The sequence below is a fragment of the Stylophora pistillata genome, chromosome 2, assembly GCF_964205215.1.
Source record: "Stylophora pistillata chromosome 2, jaStyPist1.2, whole genome shotgun sequence".
Classification (NCBI taxonomy): Eukaryota; Metazoa; Cnidaria; class Anthozoa; order Scleractinia; family Pocilloporidae; genus Stylophora; species Stylophora pistillata.
In genome coordinates, this window is record NC_142520.1 from 56,874,567 (window position 1) to 56,893,405 (window position 18,839).

The 18,839-nt window shown below is 37.6% G+C and overlaps 1 protein-coding gene across 3 annotated transcripts; it reads left to right on the top strand.

Annotated features, from left to right (window-relative positions):
* Positions 1–1,084: 1,084 nt before the first annotated feature.
* Positions 1,085–15,216, top strand: LOC111337614 (prolyl 4-hydroxylase subunit alpha-1-like). 3 transcript variants are annotated; one of them, XM_088748644.1, is made up of 12 exons: positions 1,085–1,503; positions 3,030–3,358; positions 4,012–4,063; positions 4,453–4,652; positions 5,103–5,273; positions 6,931–7,001; positions 12,059–12,158; positions 12,338–12,391; positions 12,720–12,782; positions 13,160–13,228; positions 13,611–13,707; positions 14,365–15,216. In XM_088748644.1, the coding sequence occupies exons 1-12, from the start codon at positions 1,161–1,163 to the stop codon at positions 14,433–14,435; spliced, it is 1,620 nt and encodes a 539-aa protein (XP_088604770.1). In that variant the 5' UTR covers positions 1,085–1,160; the 3' UTR covers positions 14,436–15,216. The 3 variants fall into 3 exon arrangements, with proteins under 3 accessions (XP_088604770.1, XP_088604771.1, XP_022799684.2); XM_088748645.1 differs by lacking the exon at positions 6,931–7,001 and adding an exon at positions 8,635–8,702; XM_022943949.2 differs by lacking the exon at positions 6,931–7,001 and adding an exon at positions 10,668–10,738 and having other exon boundaries at positions 1,086–1,503.
* Positions 15,217–18,839: the final 3,623 nt, after the last annotated feature.

The window sequence follows — 18,839 nt, forward strand, 5'->3', positions numbered from 1 at the left end:
ACAGGTGTCAGACCGGTTTTCGAATTGTTTCAGGAAGGAGAGAAAGAGAGAGAGAGAGATAGGGATCTGGAGACGAGTAAGATGTTGACGTTTTTGGGAAACTCTCGCGGGAGACATCTGAAAATCCAGCTGTTTAAAGACACTACAGGGACGATTTATTTAACTAATGACATTATCCATCTAAGGTGAAACCTCGGGCAGATGTGTTTTTCAGTTTGAGACTTTTGCTGTCACAGGACGCGTGGAGAGTTCTGAGGGAATCCTAAGGAAACTAGAAAAGAGCTATGGCGTCGCCAAATGCGTTTTTCTTTTTTTTTTTTTTTTCTTTTTTTTTTTTTTTATTTAAGATGAAATATAAAGCATTCTTCATTCGTATGTTCACGTCCGTCAAACTGTTTGATTTGCAAAGACAGAAAAACTCTCTGCAGCTGGGATGATTTCCATATTGGCCAAAGGCGTCATTCCCAGACCTTTCAATATATTTGCACATCAAGATGAAGTTAGGGAGGAAAACCTTTTTGAAGACAGAGCATTATAGATTTTTCAAATAAAGAAAATAAATCAGCTACTTAACCTTTATTTTGAAATAAACACCCTCTCTCCACCCTACGAATTGAAAGATTCGTCGATTCGAACTGATTCGCTGACTCTACAAGTCCTTCGAACATTTTTAACCCTCCTAAAAAAAATCGTGAATATTATTTTCATGGATATAGAACGTATCAACTTAATTATTTGAGACTGAAACGTGCGGTTTCTCAGGTGCTGTAACTGACTCCGAGATATTGACGAAATCAATAATTGATTGTTTGCTAATGAAAGAAACGTTGTGTTATTTTGGCAGGTTTGCCATTCCGCGGTCACGCCGGTAAGAAGAAAATAAAACTTTAGTATGAGACCTTCAGGTTAGTTTTTGGTAAAAAGTGAAACATTTCGAGCACAATATCCTATAATCAGACTAATTGAAATTATATTGACTCCAAGTCAATGGGTTGACTCAAGTCCAGCAATATTTATTGTCGATGAAAGTGGTGATTGTTTGTTTTGACAGAGAGATGTATATTTGAATTCTCATTACAAGAGTTGCTTCGCTATCCCAGCAATTCTCACATGGGCCAGTTGAGTAGCTGCCATCCTTTCTCTCTGGCAAAGTCTGAGAAATGGCTGCGTTTTTGTTCGTTCGATTTTCGTTGTTGATACTCACCTCGATCATGATTTTGAGCAGAGCTCGGGGCGAGCTTTTCACGGCCTTAATCGATCTAGAACAGTTGGTATACAGAGAACGAGAGTTGAGATTTTCTTTAGAGCAGTACGTGAATTTAGAACAAGAAAGGATAACAAGATTGAAGAAGTTTCTCGCCCGAGTGGATTCCGCGCACAAGCTCGTAGGAGAAGATGTACCTAAGTATTTAGGACATCCTGTAAATTCATATCTTCAGATCAGGAGATTATATAAAGAATGGCCTGAAGCAGAGAGGTTGATTCAAGTTGATAATTCTGAGGGTAAGTCGTGTTTTGAATGAAATGTCCAATAGTCAACATTTAAAAAAGAGCAGTTTAAGATTATTTGTTCTCGTTTATTGTCTAACCATCGACGGAATCGTATATCTTAAATACAGCTGTGAGATTTTCTCATTTGATTCGCGATGAAGTTGGTGTAACTAAAACATAATGTATGAATCCAATTATCGCCGAATTTAATCTCGAGTAAAACTGGGACAGTTCGTAATAAAAATCTTGTTGAAGAAACTTTGTTTAATTTTTCATCAAGTATGATATCAGATTCATTGATTTCTTTTGGCGTAGCATAAAACTTTACACAGTGATCAAAACCTCTTTGTGATGAAAACATGAAAATATTCTTAGTCCAAGCTCTTTGTATATGCAAATTATCAATTTCCTGATTCACAATTTTGCATAAATAGTAATGAAGATTGTCTTTGGGCTTTTGATAAAGCAGGGTCTAATCAAATGAAATTAATGATTCAAAAGCTAGTTGGTATTGTGATCTGATTTTATTTCTACATTTTGTATACGATCATTAAATTTTTTTCTGTTCATGAAATGAAAACCTGCCATTACAATTTTGTGGCAAATGCTTTTTATTGCACAGGTCTCAGTGAGTTTCTGCAACATGAGATGCTTAAGAGTATCGCCACTCCCCTAGAATGGGAGCTGGTCCATTTACACTCCTTAGTATTACACCCAGTGGAGAATTGCATAATTTGTTTGTACCAATAATTTATATACACTGTACTCCTGAGTGGAGATAGTTACGGCAGGAGAAGTTTCCTGCCTTAGAACTCAGCACAATGACCCAACCAAGGCCAAAACCTTGGATGACTCAATGCTGAGTTTAAATATGCTCACCATAGGGCAAACAGTTCTCCCATATGTGATTCTAAGGGTGTCCCTTGGTTTGGTGCTTCAGCTATATCCCACAGTAATGCCTATAAGCATTTTAAACAGTCAACAACTTTTTTATTTGGCAATTTTTTTTTTTATTTTCTTGTCCTTAATGTTTGAATTAATGGTACACACTATCTGGAAAAATTAGATGTTAGTCAGACAAGTGATGAGAATAAAAACAAATTTCAAACAGAGAATTATTACGTATGATGCACGATCCTCGCAGTAGAGAGCGCTATTTATGCAATAGCAAAAATAGCACTCAGTTGTTCAAATCCCGTACAGGCCTGATTTTTTTCAGGTCTGATTTCCGCTATTGCATAGCGCTCTCTACTGCGAGGATCGTGCATCATATGTATCTATAACTGCAGTTCAATATATATGAACTTCATATATTCATCATATCAGAGAATTATTAGTTGATCCAATTCCAAATCCTCTCAAGTAACATCACAATAATTGTATAGCAGATGGTACAGAGAATTACCAATGAGATTTTGGGAGTGAAAGAATTAGGAAGTTAAACTTGATGGGAAAAATCCCTGATCACTAATCTCTATAGCATTACTTTAAAACTACCTAGAGAAATTAAAATGTTATCACTCCTATTTGTCTGGCAGCTGTCATTGATGCTATAACCAAGCATAAAGAAGCACTTTCGTCAAAAGAAGATTATGAAGGAGCAATTACTGCCCTCCTACGACTTCAAGACACATACCAACTTCAACCATCGTCATTTACGGAAGGAAAGCTGCCTGGCTCTGTCCCATCCCCCAGAATGACAGTTAGTGAGACCTACGATATTGGGCGACATGCTTATTTGAACGGCGACATGTTTTATACAAAGTCCTGGATGGAGGAATCATTAAGACAGTTCCAAAAACAGGATGATGCAGATGGCATCAATCCCTTTGACATCTATGATCACCTGGCGTATTCTAATTACAAGGTACACAACAGGATAAATTTGCTCACTTGAACACAGCAGATAAGTCTGCTGTGTTCAAGTGAGCATCAGCTTACAACAACAACAATTTAACATTTATATAGCGCAAACTACTATATAGATAATCAGTCACGCATTACAATCAGTTAAGTTGAGATCGGACGTCAGAATTCATCAGGCGCACTATGCAGCCACTTAAGTCCATGTATTGATCTCACCTTCCCTCCCCAATTCACCCTAGATTAGACACTACACAAAGATAGACCACAACACTGGGCACTACATGCCCTACCTGAATGTCTCAAGATCTTTCCAGATGCAAAGTGATGTTTCATTTTAAAGCTGCAGTTACTGTGGAGCTAAAAAAACTATGAATGCCAGAAATTAATTTAAGTCATCTTGTTTGGTTCCGCGAGCTAACCAGAGGTTGGAAAAATAAACAAAAACAAAAACAAAACATGAGAGCCAATTATTATGGAATTTTGATCTACTGAACTTCACTGTGACAGTTGTGATTGGTCAGTACACAATGGACCAGTGGGTATCTATTCAAAGTGTAAATGCTTTAATGAATCTCACAATAAAGTAATTTATTCTGTATGTCAGCAACCTTGGCACAATTTGCTGACTGCTTTCTTTCTCTTGGCACATTTCAGCGAGGTAACATGAGAAAGGCATTAGAGTACTCCAAGAAAATGGTAGAGCTTGGTGAGTAACTGAACCACATTCTGACTACACCAAAGGGGTTCAGCCTCAGTTTGATCGATATCTATACTGTATCTTGAAAAAGTAGCCAAAATTTTTCTATCCTGTCATGTTCAATTCCTGTTTTTCCTCTCCATTCCTAACCATCCTTGTTTCATTTTGGTTAACTCTCATCTCTATGAAGTGAATGTATGGTAGCAAACCACACGACATCTTTTCAAGATGTTGTTCTATTTAAAGACAATGCTTTGATCAAAGGGAAATTTGAAGGCACTTCTCCCCTATGTTTAAATTGTTTTAAAATGATTTATTTGAAACAATTCATACAAGATAAAAAGTAAAATGAATTTCCATTTATCATTTTTCTAGCATGTATTTCTATCTTATTTTAGATCCCTTGCATGAACGAGCACAAGGGAATATAGCATACTTTGAAGAAGAAGTGAAGATATACAAACAGACTGGTCGCCGAGGTGATACTGGAATTATCACTGACACTAAAGTTAAACCAAGGAGTGAGCGGGACAACTGGCACCGAACATCCTCCTTCCAAAACTATGAAAGACTCTGCAGGGGAGAAGTTAGAAATTTGGTGAGTTTATTGGAAGGAAAAGCTGTGGACTTTGTTCTGGTGATGTCTTAACACTAAGTGACAAGGAGTACTGGTATTACAGGATTGTACACAAACTGTTTGTCTCCAGAGCATCTCACGTTTTCATGGATAGCATCTTACAACTTCTAATTAATTTATCATTTATTTATTATGATTTAATGGCTACTGTGCAAAAGTTAAAAAAATAAAAGTAGAAAATTAGTGATAAAAATAAGAGGTCATATGGAAGATCTGTAAAGGAGTTTTGACCCCATGTAGAAACAGAGCACCAAAAAGGTAATTAAGTAAGACTATAACACTAAAAAATTCTGGCTTTCAACCTAAATGTTTTTTTTTTTTTAGTTTCAAAGCAAGTGTCCATAGGCATTACATTCCATCTATCTACAATTCATTCTGTTTCGTTTAACTTTCAACTTTTCTATTTCATAGACTGCTTGGGAACAAAGTAAAATGTTGTGCTGGTACTATAGTGGTACACCAAGATTAAAAATCAGGCCGGCAAAGTTTGAGAGAGTGTTCTTAAAGCCTGAGATTATAATAATGCGCCAAGTCCTTACAGAGACAGAGATGAACAAGATAAAGGAGCTGGCCTCGCCAAGGGTAATGTACCAATGTTCTTTTGCAACTGTACAGTTCTTTTATTATAAAGAAATCTATTTTTTTTAGGATGGTACAGCATCCCAGGGCAGTATCCTGATCTACATATAGTTCACTGTTGTCAAGAAAAATTTAGAGTTGTTTTTGAGTAAAGGAGATAAAAGAATATTTTCAAGAAAATGTGGAAAAATGGACTTTTATTGGCTTACCTTGTGAAACCCAATTTTTTTTTACCTAGAAGTCCATTTAAGGCACATTTTAAATGACCAAATTACACTTTGTGATATCAATTAAAACTCTCGTTTGGAAAATTTAATTTGCCAGACACTCAATCTTAATGGTAAAAAAGAAGTCATATTTGTTGTTTCCTAAAGCTTGTTGCTGCCTAAATTACAGATGTACCATATTTACTTGTGTATAAGTCGACCTTTTATGACCAAAAAATCAGCCCAAAAAATCACACTGTTATTAGTTCTAGAAGGTACAATTTTTCATCTGTGGCCACATTAGTGTCAGCTGGGTTAAGAACAACCTTGCTTTATATCCAAAGGGCAATTAGCTTCATCAAAGGCCATTCCCAAGATACTTCAACCCACTTCTACCCTCAGTTAAAATGAGAATAGTAGTTTCTTATACACCAGGCTCTTAGGTGACCTCAATGTTCCTCCAGAAAAAGGATTTGTTGGAAAGAATTAACTTGTCTTTTTCCAAGCTTTTGCATAAAACACAGGGCTTGACTTTCTGCAGACTTTTTTTAGACAGTTTTCTTGTGAGGATCAATTTTTCACACACCGCTTCAACAAGTAAAAATATGCATATCATATAAAATAGAGTCATTTGTGTTTTATCAACTGAGTTGATTATGTAAACTGGCCACCGTAAAGTATTTCAAAGCTGACATTTCGAACTGGCTTCACCCTACACCATTAGCTTTGACAAAGGGCTTATGCTTGAAAACTCAGCTTTTAAACTCTCTATGGTACTGGCCAATTTATCTTTATAAAACCAAAATTATCTTGTTACTTCCACTGATGCAGCACCAAAATCTCTTTAGAAACTTACTCCCATATGAAATAGAGTTAAAATGTTACCTTTACCAGACACATTGTGATCTAGTACAGGATATGGCTGATAATAGCTACCACAGCAGTCTTATTACTACTAACTTACTATAATTGCACTTGTTGTTGACATCTGTTTAGGGGAGTCTGTCCTTCTTTACTAAGTTTGCAAAGCAATGACTGCTACTTAATTAGGAAGTACAGCAAAACTGACCAATTAGCTTTCACAAAAAAAAAAAAATAGAGCACTTTCTGAACGATTGCCATGTGACAACAGCCAATCAGAAGAAAGGAAAATACCTTTAAGAGCCAATAAAACTCAAACTGAAAATATTCAGACTATCTAAATTGCAAGAAAACATGGGTGAAGTCAGGATTTCTATTGATGCTCAATTGAAAATTACTCTTACTAACATTTGATAGACCAACATTTCTTCATAGATGTAACCTTGACTCTGATGTAATATGCTAAGGTTTTTATGAAACATCAGTTACTGTTGTAGACAATGGAGTTCTTTCATGACTATTCTCTCAGACAATCGCACCATACTGGGTTATTACAACATGAATTATTGTGTTATTGAATTTCATTTGATCAGCTTCGTCGTGCCACTGTTAGAAGCCCAAAAACTGGTCTGCTCGAACATGCTAAATATAGAGTGAGCAAAAGGTAATTCATGCTGTTATTTAGTACTCAAGAACAACTTTTTACACCAATTAAACTAAATATGTGAGCATCTCACACTCAATTTAAATTGTTTTTCCACAAGTTTTAAAACAAAAATGTAATGACTGTAACTGACATCATCTGATCAACAGCATCGCATAGTGAACTTTTGATGGAGTCAGTTAAGAGGTCAATCAGAGTTTTCCACTAATACGTGCTCATGGTTTTGTCATGATTTTATCAATAAAAGATAACATAGATTGTATTAGGTGTGGCATTGAGCATGATGGCCATCCTTTGAAACTGTAGAACTGTCATTTAAATGTCAGTCAAATGGTTCATTTTATGAAATCTCCAGCAACAAGTTAGGCAGATGTAGCTGATTTTAAAAGGAATGCTTTAACTGGGAATCTGGGAGAAACTGAATGGCAGTATACTCAGATCATAAGAATCTTTCCTTTGATGTGATATTGTTTAAAGAGCAGTTTAAGATGAAACTGACTCCAGTGTGTATATTTTGAACTTTGGAGCAGTTAGTTTAATATTTAGCACAAGTACATGTATGCTAAAGAAGTTTCTAACTGTTAATTTTTGACCCCTTAGAGAGACTTTCATCCAATACAATATCACCCCTGAATAACACATTAGAGTCACAAGAATAAATTAAGGCAATGATCTCCAGCTAGAGGAGTTCTTGATTGTTAAACAGATTCTCCTTATCAGCACCTCAAGAAAAATGAATATATAGAGAATTGTAGGGAGAATATACATACTGATGTTGAGATGTAAGGGTTCAAGTGTGTGGCCAACAACAACAACAACAACAACAACAACACTACGAACTATGTTTGTACCCAACATAAAAAATACTGATAAAATAATGATGAATTGACAAGAATATAAAGGAGTACTAGCTGCCCCAAATAACCATAGGGGCTAAGAAAAAAAGGGCGGCTATACTTAGGTGATTTATGTAATGCAATTATTTGGGTTAGATATAACACACACAACACACACACACACACACACACACACACACACACACACACACACTCATTCATCATACAAAACAAGGTCAAGAAAGCAAGGAATATCAGAGTAAAAAACAAACGGAAGGCCAGAAAAATTATTAATATTTATCAAGAAGAATTAGCTTAAGGTTTTTCTTGAAACTTTTCAGGGGAAGAAGCTTTATGTCTTCACTTATATCATTCCAGACTTTAGCACCCTGAAATCTTATGTTGAAGATTCCATCATTTGGTCATGCAAAGGAGAGTAATTGAGCATGTCGTCTTTATCTGTGTGTGGATACCAGTTCTTTTACTTGAAATATCTTACTTTGTGCTTCCATGCATACCAGCTTAAATTGTTGAGAATCTTTCCTTCATATGTTTCTTAGATTAAACGTGACAGAATGAGCAAGATATTTTAGAGCATACTGAAAACTAGGTGATTGGTTAAAATAAAAATGCCTAACCGGTATCCACCCATACTGTGGTCTTATAAAAATTGTTGCTTTTTAATCAGTGGTCTGTTACAGACTCTTCTTTTTTCCAAGATTGATAGCTTTCTTTTCAGTATAAACTGACGTAAATAACGCAAGCACAACTTCTTGCATTTTGTCCAAATTGTGTAGCTTGAACGTGCAACGGTAACTCTCGATGATGGAACCTTAGAGACAACTGAGTATCGAGTTAGTAAGAGGTTTGTGGACAGCGTGTTAAAGTTTGGATCAATATCAGTATCTGAACAACTGTGCACCTACCCCCCCCTCCCATAACGTAGCAACAGTCACTGTTTACAAGTTAGGATTATTGTTTGGTTAGGGGAGGAGGGGGTGCTCAGTTGCTCAGATACTGATCCCAAACTTAAGTTAGCCACATAGTAAGACACCTTAGCCTCGACGTGGATGTCGAAAGAAATTTTCTCTTGTGGTAACAGCTGCAAGTACAGTGTGGATTTAACTGACTTTTTAGATGTCAAATACCTCTTTTTAATCATGTTCATTGGAACAAAATGTTGGACTAGAAAAATGTACTTTTAAAGAAGGCGGTCGTAATGAGTTGAATAGCCCATTTGCGAATTACCCTTGGCCTCATTTTCAAAACGAGTCCTGGTGCTAATCCTTTCATATGATAATAAGTTTCCATTCACATGCAAATTAAACTCATTTTCACAAGAATGGTTGAGCACGAGGACTCGTTTTGAAAATGAGGCCAAGGGTAATTCGCAAATGGGTTATTAAGCTATGTGCAGCTGTAGTTACAGCAGATGCTCACTGTGTTTAAATTTCGTGCTCATGACTTCATAGGCAGTTATTCATTTTTTCATTACTCTCGACCCATAGACCTTCAATACCGCTGAGAAATACGTTAACCAAAGAAAGCCCATTATACGCGTACAAGTAAAGGCGTATGGGCGTATAAAAATATGCGTATACGCATTTAAGTTGCGCAGATACGCACATAAGCATCCACGCGTCTGTCTCATTAGTATGTATGAGCTATCTCATTATTTTTCCATCGTCGACGGGTGATTGATTGGAAGTATAGACTGACAGCACTAAAATACTATACGACTACGAACTATAAGTAGACGTGTTCGTTTCAATCTTTTACATGGCTATGCTCAATGATCTAACAAAGCGTTCTCACGACAAGATTTTTCCATAAGCACGGTGCTTGTAAAATCATAGCGAGAAAAACTTGTTCAATGTAGGATAACAGTAGCAGTTTTTTATTTTGAAGGTGTTTTGTTGTTATGTTCTGCTCAGTAGCTACTCTGTAAATTTAAGGTGGCTCTCGATCTCTTCTAGTAATTGAGGTAAGGGGGGAACTCGGAAAGGTGGTGGTTGTGGTGGTGGGGGGGGGGGAGGGGTGCGGGAGACAACGCCGATAGGGCAAAACCTTCAAAACCCAACACAGAGTGACAGGTTATGCTGTTACTATGGTAACTTATCGACTCATACCAAAAGATGACCACAGCCTGTGCATCAAATAGCGGTAATGTTTTTTCACGAATCTCTTTGCCATTAGTTCTAAACCGTTAGGTTCTTTGGTGAACTCGGAAGAACGTTTTGAATTGTAAGGGCAACTGTGCTGTTGCAAAACAAGCAAAATTACAAAGGCCAGTGATCAACATAACGAAATGAACCAATTAGGAGGGAAAGAAAGGAGGGAGAGAAAATTTACATAATGCGCCAAGCGTAAGTAACCAATGTTTAGCAGGAAAACATGAAGAACCATTTAGAGCTGCGGTGAACATACAGTCATCGCCAAGCGCGGGAAAACGTGTGACCGGCGTCAAGCGCGGGAAAATTTGCAATCATCGCAAGGCGCGGGAAACACATAACCAGCGTCAAGCGCGGGAAAATTTGCAATCATCGCAAGGCGCGGGAAACACATAACCAGCGTCAAGCGCGGGAAAATTTGCAATCGTCGCGAAGCGTGGGAAAATACATATCCAGCGTCAAATGCGGGATTAAGTGTAATGAGCGCTGAACGCGGGAAACATATTGGGCCGATTCTCTGCTTGGCGCGGAAATTCTTATCCAATTACAAAATATATTAGGGGAAACTTGACCAGCTGGTCGTTACTGTTGATTCTCATTTGGAAATCTCTCTACATTTACCTAACTAACTTGTTTTATGTATAAACGTTTCCAAACAGCTTCGCCGTGCAACAATTCAACATCCAGTCACGGGAAACCTTGAACATGCGTCCTACCGCATAAGCAAAAGGTTGGTTATTGCTACTCTTTGGGGACAGCTTTAGAACACGTTCCTATGTACAGTCGAACTTTATTCAGCGGCACCGCATTAAGCAGTCATCTTGTATCGAGCAGTCGCTTTTCAAAGCCTCGTTTTTTTCCCGTCAAGTACTGTAATTTTCACCTCTACTCAACGGTCGAGGTCGCCCTCTACTGAGTGCCAACGAACTGTTTGTATTGTCTTCCTCCTGTATTGAACAAGCACTCAGGGCAGAGCTACTCCAATAAACTAAGAATAATCTTTCAAGTAAAAATTTATTCGGTTTTAATCTCTCAAAGTCAATGTTAACAGTATTTTTGAGCGAGTGTTTGTTAAGAATCTCTTGTTGTATATCTAGTGGTTAATTATGGCATGAAATGGCTCGGGGGTTTTTATCGTTTTTTACAGTACGCCTATTCTGCGGACCCAGTATTAAACTGTCAACCTGTATTGATCGCTTAATACAGGTTCGACTGCATGTTGCTCTTCAGGAAGCGAATATTTTCATAAATCTAGTTTTTGAAATTTTCACTAAAAAATTTAAAAATGCGCAAGATTTGATAGAATGGTACAGGCAGTTCGTACTTAATAATTTATTTAACCGTCAAGATTTATGAAGGTGTCCAACTTCATAGCTTACTAAATCGTTACTGACACTAATTTTTTTTTCTTTACTTGGCGGACTCATTTACTCTGAACAATAATCTCCCTATCAGACTGTAATGCTCACTAATTCTTGTTACCTAGAGAATAGGCGACAGCTATCTCCCTCGAGTGAGCTACATAATCGACCGGTCTCCTTGAATTACTATCAAAATTTTCCTTATCGATATATTAAGTTCCTAACCTCTAACCTGCAAACTTTTCTCTTAGCAAAGTGTAAAGCTTGACTCTAAAGAAATACAGTTAAATCCACACTAAATAAGCTGAATATACTTCGCTATGGCTTTAGCTGATTATTCTAACTTAGACCTGAAATAATATTAATCAAATATTGAAATTTTTCTTTTAACTTGCCTGCTTCCTTGTAAAGAGGAAGCTTTTTAGTTAAAAAAAAAACTGCTATCATTTGAGTGACATTTCATTGGCAGTACTGCAGTTTCAAGGCCGTTCCAGATCCTTTTCAACGTTATCTGTTCAAAAGGGGGATAAAAGCTATAGATTTTATCAAAAATTAAAACTTTGAAAACTTGTGGAAACTTGTTTCGTTACTTGAATTTGGATCTCTTTTCTTGTTTTTCCGTTGGTTTGTTTCCTTGATCACTGTGTTTTACTTTGTTTATGATTTTTAACTTGTTTGCATTTGGTTAGTGGGTGGTTGAAAGACACCGACCACGAACTTATTAGACGCGTGAGTCTACGCATTGAAGATGTAACAGGCTTAACTATGGACACTGCTGAAGAACTGCAGGTATGTGCAACCTCATACGTAAAACAGAAATCAGCAACAATTGTTAGGAGTGAAATGCTCCCATTAAAGTATTTTTTAGATCAAGCATACAGTTATCATTGGGAAAAATAACTTCTATATCTAGTTTGATTTTAGGGAGCCATTCTTTCTTATCTGATATATGAATGTTATTCTTGCAGATTGTAAACTATGGCATTGCTGGTCATTATGAACCGCACTACGATTTTGCACGGGTGAGTGTTCTTAGATCAATGTCTGTATATATGTAACTGCGCACCCACCCCTCTCCTGACCCAACAACAGTCAACTGATAACAGGTGAGGGTTAATGTAGGTTTAGGGGAGGGGTGGGTAGGCACTTGCTCAGATACCGTTTTCTTTGACACTTTAATGACAAATGTAGGGGTGGACTCGCAGACGGAAGGATGGACGGATCGAATGACTGACTGAGTCAGCGTTTTGAAAGTGTTTGACAGACTGACAGAAGAACTGACTGACCAACTGACTGGATATCCTTTTACTCATTTACTGATGCATCATTCCACTGTTTATTGTTTTACAGAAAAATGAAGACAAGTTTACATCGCTAGGCACAGGAAACAGAATCGCTACCTTCTTGGCTTACGTAAGTCACCAGTCCTTTCAGAGCGTTTTTCGATTGAGTGTCGTAAAACCAAAACCAAAGCAGGCGATCAGAATGAAGGGAAATACCATTAAGAGCCAATGAGAACTCAAAGTAAAAACCAACCAAACGCATAAAGCGCGGAAAATCGCGGGTGACCGAGTCGGGATTGGTTTTAGTTTTGCACCTGATTGGTTGAGAGAGTGGTACAAGTTTTCTGGACCAATCACGGAGCGAGGTATAAACAAAGCCAATGCAATCTCGGATAGCTTTGACACTGGTATTTGCAGTTCTTTAGCAATTCAAAATTGCTCTATCGTTCATCGCCAGACACACTTCGTTGTGCTTTAGTTTACATTTGTTATTTGTGTTATTTTCAGATGAGTAATGTCGAAGCTGGTGGCGGCACGGTGTTTACACAAGTTGGCACAACTCTATTTCCCAGCCAGGTAAGGGCAATTTCGGTAGTTTGAACTGTTTCGAAACATAAGTAGAGTTGTTGTTTGAAGTTGTTGTGTGCGCGAGTTTTCTTTTTATTTTTATATTTACGACGGACACGTTTGCAAGCTAGATTTAAATTCATGCATTCCCTTCCTCCGCCACTACTTAAGGAGAAAGGAAGGGGGGCCCATTTTGGTTTTCATAACATCCGGTGACTTTGTAGTATTTCTGTTGGTCCCGCACTCGATGCGGACCCAGCATAGGTAGCCTCCTTTGCCTACCTTAACGTTTTTGTCAGATTTTTTGAAAAGGTTTTTGTAGATTTATTAAAATCTTTGTTTAAGTTTCTGGCCTAGCCTTGAATGTTTTTCTTCTGAATTTTACCAACAGGGAGACGCTGCTTTCTGGTGGAACTTGAAGCGCAGCGGGGACGGAGATGATAGCACGAGACATGCTGGATGTCCAGTATTGGTGGGCAGTAAATGGGGTAAGGCAATATTGAGGCAATATTGAGGCAAAATTGTAACAAAGATGCAGTATGCAATACAATTATGATTATGTTTCGTAACGCCAAAGTCATTTTAAATGCAACAGCCAATCACAGTGAAGGTAAATATGACAAGCAACCAATACGAACTCTTGAAAAATTAATAAAGGCTGATAGTTTATAAAGAAACTGTTTGGGGCTGCGTCGGTGGGGGTAACGAAATAATTTGAATATATCAACAAAGTTGAAATGGTAAAATGGCCACCGTTACGATTGTAAAAGCTGACGTTTCAAGCGTTAGCCCTTCGTCGGAGCGAATAGAGGAACTGTGGGTTGTGTGTGCTTTTAAAGGCAGAAAACGGAGCTACGTTATTGTTGGGAACATGGCAACGAGAAAAACACGAATAAATTAGTGGAATGAAAAGCGTTCGTTGATGCCTGTGGGATTTAGACTGCCGGTTTGAAAGATGAGCTTTGGTGTCGTATGTGTTTGGTTTTGAGTTCCGTTGCACACCAAACATTGCAACTCCTATCAGTTACTCGATTTCTTACACGAAAAAGAAAACCTTGGATTATGATTTGACACGATTTGATGTAAGTTATTTACCAAAAATTAAGTCTCCCCAAGAAACAACTGTTGGTATCTTCACGTTTCAGTGGCAAACAAGTGGATCCATGAACGAGGTCAGGAATTCCGACGGCGTTGTGCTCTATCCCGACATGAATGACACTGCTGACTGGAGCAGCGGGCTCAGAATAGCTGTTTAATTTAACCAAGTAGTTACTAATATAAATATAGATTTTATAAACATGTAGTCTTCATATGAAAAGTCCAGCGCCAGTTAAACTTACGCTTCTCCTTCCGTTTCCATGCCCCTTAATGTCACTAATTCAACTCTGATTTGTGTTTAATAATAGCGATTGGAATTAAGTTTGTCTTCTGGAAGTTTTGGAGTGAAAACTTTTTGTTCGTTTACAAACGTGAATGGATACTTGTGAACAATCCTTTCAAGTCTTACTACGAAACACTGAATTTTGCTAGGACAGTAAACGACTGGTTTCTTTTACCCATCAAGTTACTTCGTTAATGGTGTCACTGTTACCTTAAAGTTTTCGCCCCTAAAACTTTTAAAATGACTGAAGAGAAGCTGCTTTGTCGATGTTCCATAGAATAAGATGATTTTCTCTCATAGTCGTAGTAGCCGCTAAGTGATATTAGGCTTGAGAATTTAAGGGTGAAAGACTTCAACAAATGCGCGTGTTACGTGGTTGACTGCACCAAACGTCAGCGTTTGGACCCAGGCTTTCGGTTTGTATAAAGAAGAGAGAGGGCTGTGGATAGTGAAAGTAAGGAATGGAGAAAAGTTTGAAAAAGAACTATCTTTTTATCATATTAATGATGGTAATGGAGGTTATAAAATTAAATAAATCAAGAATATGACTATTTTCTCACAGTTTTTCCTTAAGTGTCAAATTTTCATTGAACGGAAATAAATTTTGTATATTGCTTTTTTTGTCCGATGGTTTTTATTGAAATAATCTTTTACCCAAGTCTACAGCGGTCATGAGAAAGGTTGTGGACCGAGTGAGATCTGGGTTTGAGATGAGCTTTGATCAAACAAACATGGCCAAATGCTCAGTGAATTAAACTCTTGTAACAGTTAGTCGTAATATAGATCTTGTTTTTTCATCAAAATTCGAGCGGAGATAACTACCCGCGTTTGACAATCTGAGCGCCACGACGCAGGACGAATAATAAATCTTCTAGATTCCTCGATGTTTTCGTGATCCCTCATACGTTCCCCTACTTTTTCCCAAAAAAAAAAATTTCTTTCCTCCCCTCTTTGTGCTGTGCTTGTCCCCCAACACGAGCAGTTCTTCATGCCTCCGGGTCAATTTTGGACGCTACTCTCGGTTCGTTACAAGTTTTTTGGCTCGTTTCTGATTGGTATCCGCCAAAAGTCATTTTCAGTCAGTCGAAAAATTGCATTAAAATCAGGCCCTTCTCAAACTGTGTCAACGTTACTAATAAAATTCCAGTATCGAGGCAGAAACTTCGCTATGTAATTTTTTTCGCATCAGTCTCGTTCCCAGGGCGAGGTTACATTTGCACGTGCGAGACTTTACTTATTTACATTTTCCGCTTCCTCGTGGTTTGAACGTATTCACATCCCAAGAAGGCAAGAACAAACGAGCTACAAAACTTGTAACGAACCAAAAGTAGCGTCCAAACTTGACCAGAGTCATGGAAGAAGTACTCGTGTTGGAGGAATTGTTGAGCAAAGCACAGCACAAGATTTGTAAGTTGTAAGTTGACGTACTGAATGGGATCAAGAGAATTCTTTATTAATGAATGAAGTGTTTGAAGTAATTCTCAAGGCTAGATTGCAGAATACCCAGCCACTCATTTACATGTCATTGAATAAGAATAGCCTCTACTGTGTTATGCTTCGTTCTTCAAAGCCTCCCGACACAGGTAAATGAGGTAGCCGGGTATTCTGCAACAATGGATTGCAGTTTGGGATAACGGCTTTGTTTTAGAATCGATGGGTTTCAGAAATCTGTCCAAAGTTCATCTCTAGTTGTTAACCAGGCAAACCGAAAGAAAACTTCCAAAATAAATTATGGGGAGGGAACTTGTTATTGAATAGAGGTTAAAGATACTTGAAGTGGTTCTGAAGGAGAGAACGCCAGAGCTGTTCTAGTGTTGAGGGTTTTTCGCTGCAGTGTTAACGAACCAATTGAATTCATTAATATAGCTGTCGAAGCAACTTGAACAAGGGGAAATTTAATCACTGTCTTTGTTTCTTTTAGAATGGCTAATTGCCCAACTTATCCACAAAACTGGATAGAGTGGAGACGAAAGCTACTACTTTAGGTAAGCTTCAGCGTTCGATTTTTTTGTCAAAATAGTCTTATTATGTCTACACGTGACTACTTCCTTCGAGGCAGGGAATTTTTTTCGGCCTTTTTTGATTTCAAATAGACAAAACATATTGGGCCATGTATCGTGTTGGCTTTCTTGGATCACTTGAAAATTTTCAATTAAATTTTGCAAAGGAATCCAGACAAACCTCTTTCACTTGTATGTTTTGTTTTCCCCAGGACTCAAGGGAATTCCTATTATCTTATGCTTAGGTACGTGAATAAGAGGAAATTTGAAAAGAAACAGTTCTCTCGAGTATTATCGCATGACTGAAATGGGTAAACAAAACATGCAAGCTGAAGGGGTCTATTAGCAAGATTTTCGTTCAGCCCTAGACCTCATTTTGCACACAGTTCTTATCTAAAGAAAACAGGAGATTGATCTTGTAGACTACACCTTTAATTTAGAGCAGTACGCAGGGTTATACGGAAAATCCCTTCTGCCTTAAATTAGTCGTTTTCAGACAAACGCTTATCATGTAGCAGTTTAATTTTCAACTGGACAAATTTAAACACGAAGGCGCGCTATCTAAGGAAGTCTTCCCTGGGAAGACCTAGGCTCATTTGTCACTCCCCGTTGACGTGTGCGGGTCAAATTTAAATGCTGGTAGACGAACAAAAGGAGCTAATGAGATATCCATTGTTTACTTCGACCAGCCTGGTGGCATGAGGTAACGTGCGAACCACCTACTTTGATCTCAAATTTACCGCCACAAGTAAAGACAGTTTCCATTGGAGAAAGGAAATACAAATCTCAAAAACTCTTATTTTGTGATGGACATAAAACAATTTTGAGGAATGCGCCCGCTGTTCACTGCTTTGGAGTAGCTGTAGCTCAAGCTGACTTGACTCTGAGAGTTCTACATCACACGACGGTTGATTGACAAATGCTCCAGTGGGACCTAAGGCTCCTTTTATAGCGCGACTTCGATAGACTTGATTTATGGGCGTTTGGATGGCGTAAGAAACGATACAATGAAATATTTCGGTAGAGGAATGAACAAATTATTTGCATGAAAATAAGTGTGATTCAAAATAATGTTTTCGCCTGTGGTGAAATTTTTTTGTAGCACTTTGTCTCTGACAAAGAATGATTGGAATGTAAACGAACTGGTCGTCTCTTTGAAAGAAGAAAACAAAAACAAAAGAAAAGTAGCTGTTAGTGTGGTATGGGTGGGTTGTTGCTCTGGCTCGGGCAATATGGGTAACCATGCCCCACGTAAAGACATTAAACTTTGATTACTTACTTGTCCTCTTTTTTTTTTTGTAAAAAAAAATTCAAACAAACTTTTCTTGTAATGCGTAAGATGAAGTGAAATATTTTGACATTTTCGGAGAGCTTTCAGGATGAGTAATGCTGGTGTGTGACATGATCTGATTAGTTTCTGAGGCAAAATTCCACTTGTATGTGACTTGATGCTCTTTTATTCGCGGAGTTGTCAAAGTTTTCGCGACATTTGCTTGCTTTTTGGCTACCTTCCTTTGCTTTTGTTAGTTCTATCCAAATAAGTTAACACGTTGCTATTACATCTTCGTAAAAAATTCTCACATTCCTTTGCCTTATTTCCCTGCAATCTTTTCCGATGGAGGCATGAATAAATTAGAGGACTGAAGAAATATAGGTTGATCTACTATTGACTTCTCGAAAATGAGTTAACTAGGGTTTAATCCTTATATGTCACGTTTTCTGCAAATCAAGTTCATGGCCGATTTGAAAATGAAGTCAACGGGGATCCTTGCTGGTAGAGACTTCATTTTCGATGTGACAGCTGCAATAGGTTAATTACTTTTCAAGTAGATCCTTACGACCTTCGGTAGAGCAAATTTTTCTAATATTTCGGAACGAAGAGAATTGGATATATCTGTCTAGTATCAAACATAATTTCCATTGCATTAGAAAATGCTAAACATTTTCGATTTTAAAAGGCCAGTAAGTTAATGAAATTGCTAATGTTTTCTAAATGAATAAGTCAAATATATCACAGATATATTTTCCTGAGAGTAGATTCACATTGGCTCATTAACTTTTTGAGGTAATTATAGGTTCAATTGCTTGTGTCGTACGATGGACGATGGTTTGATGGTTTTCAATCAAAACATTATTTCATCTTTCTTAGTAATAGGAGTCTTAACTTTTTGGTTTAAAATTTACGAATCACCCTCGATCGAAATTCCACTTTCTATCGATTAGTATCCAGTGGAATATT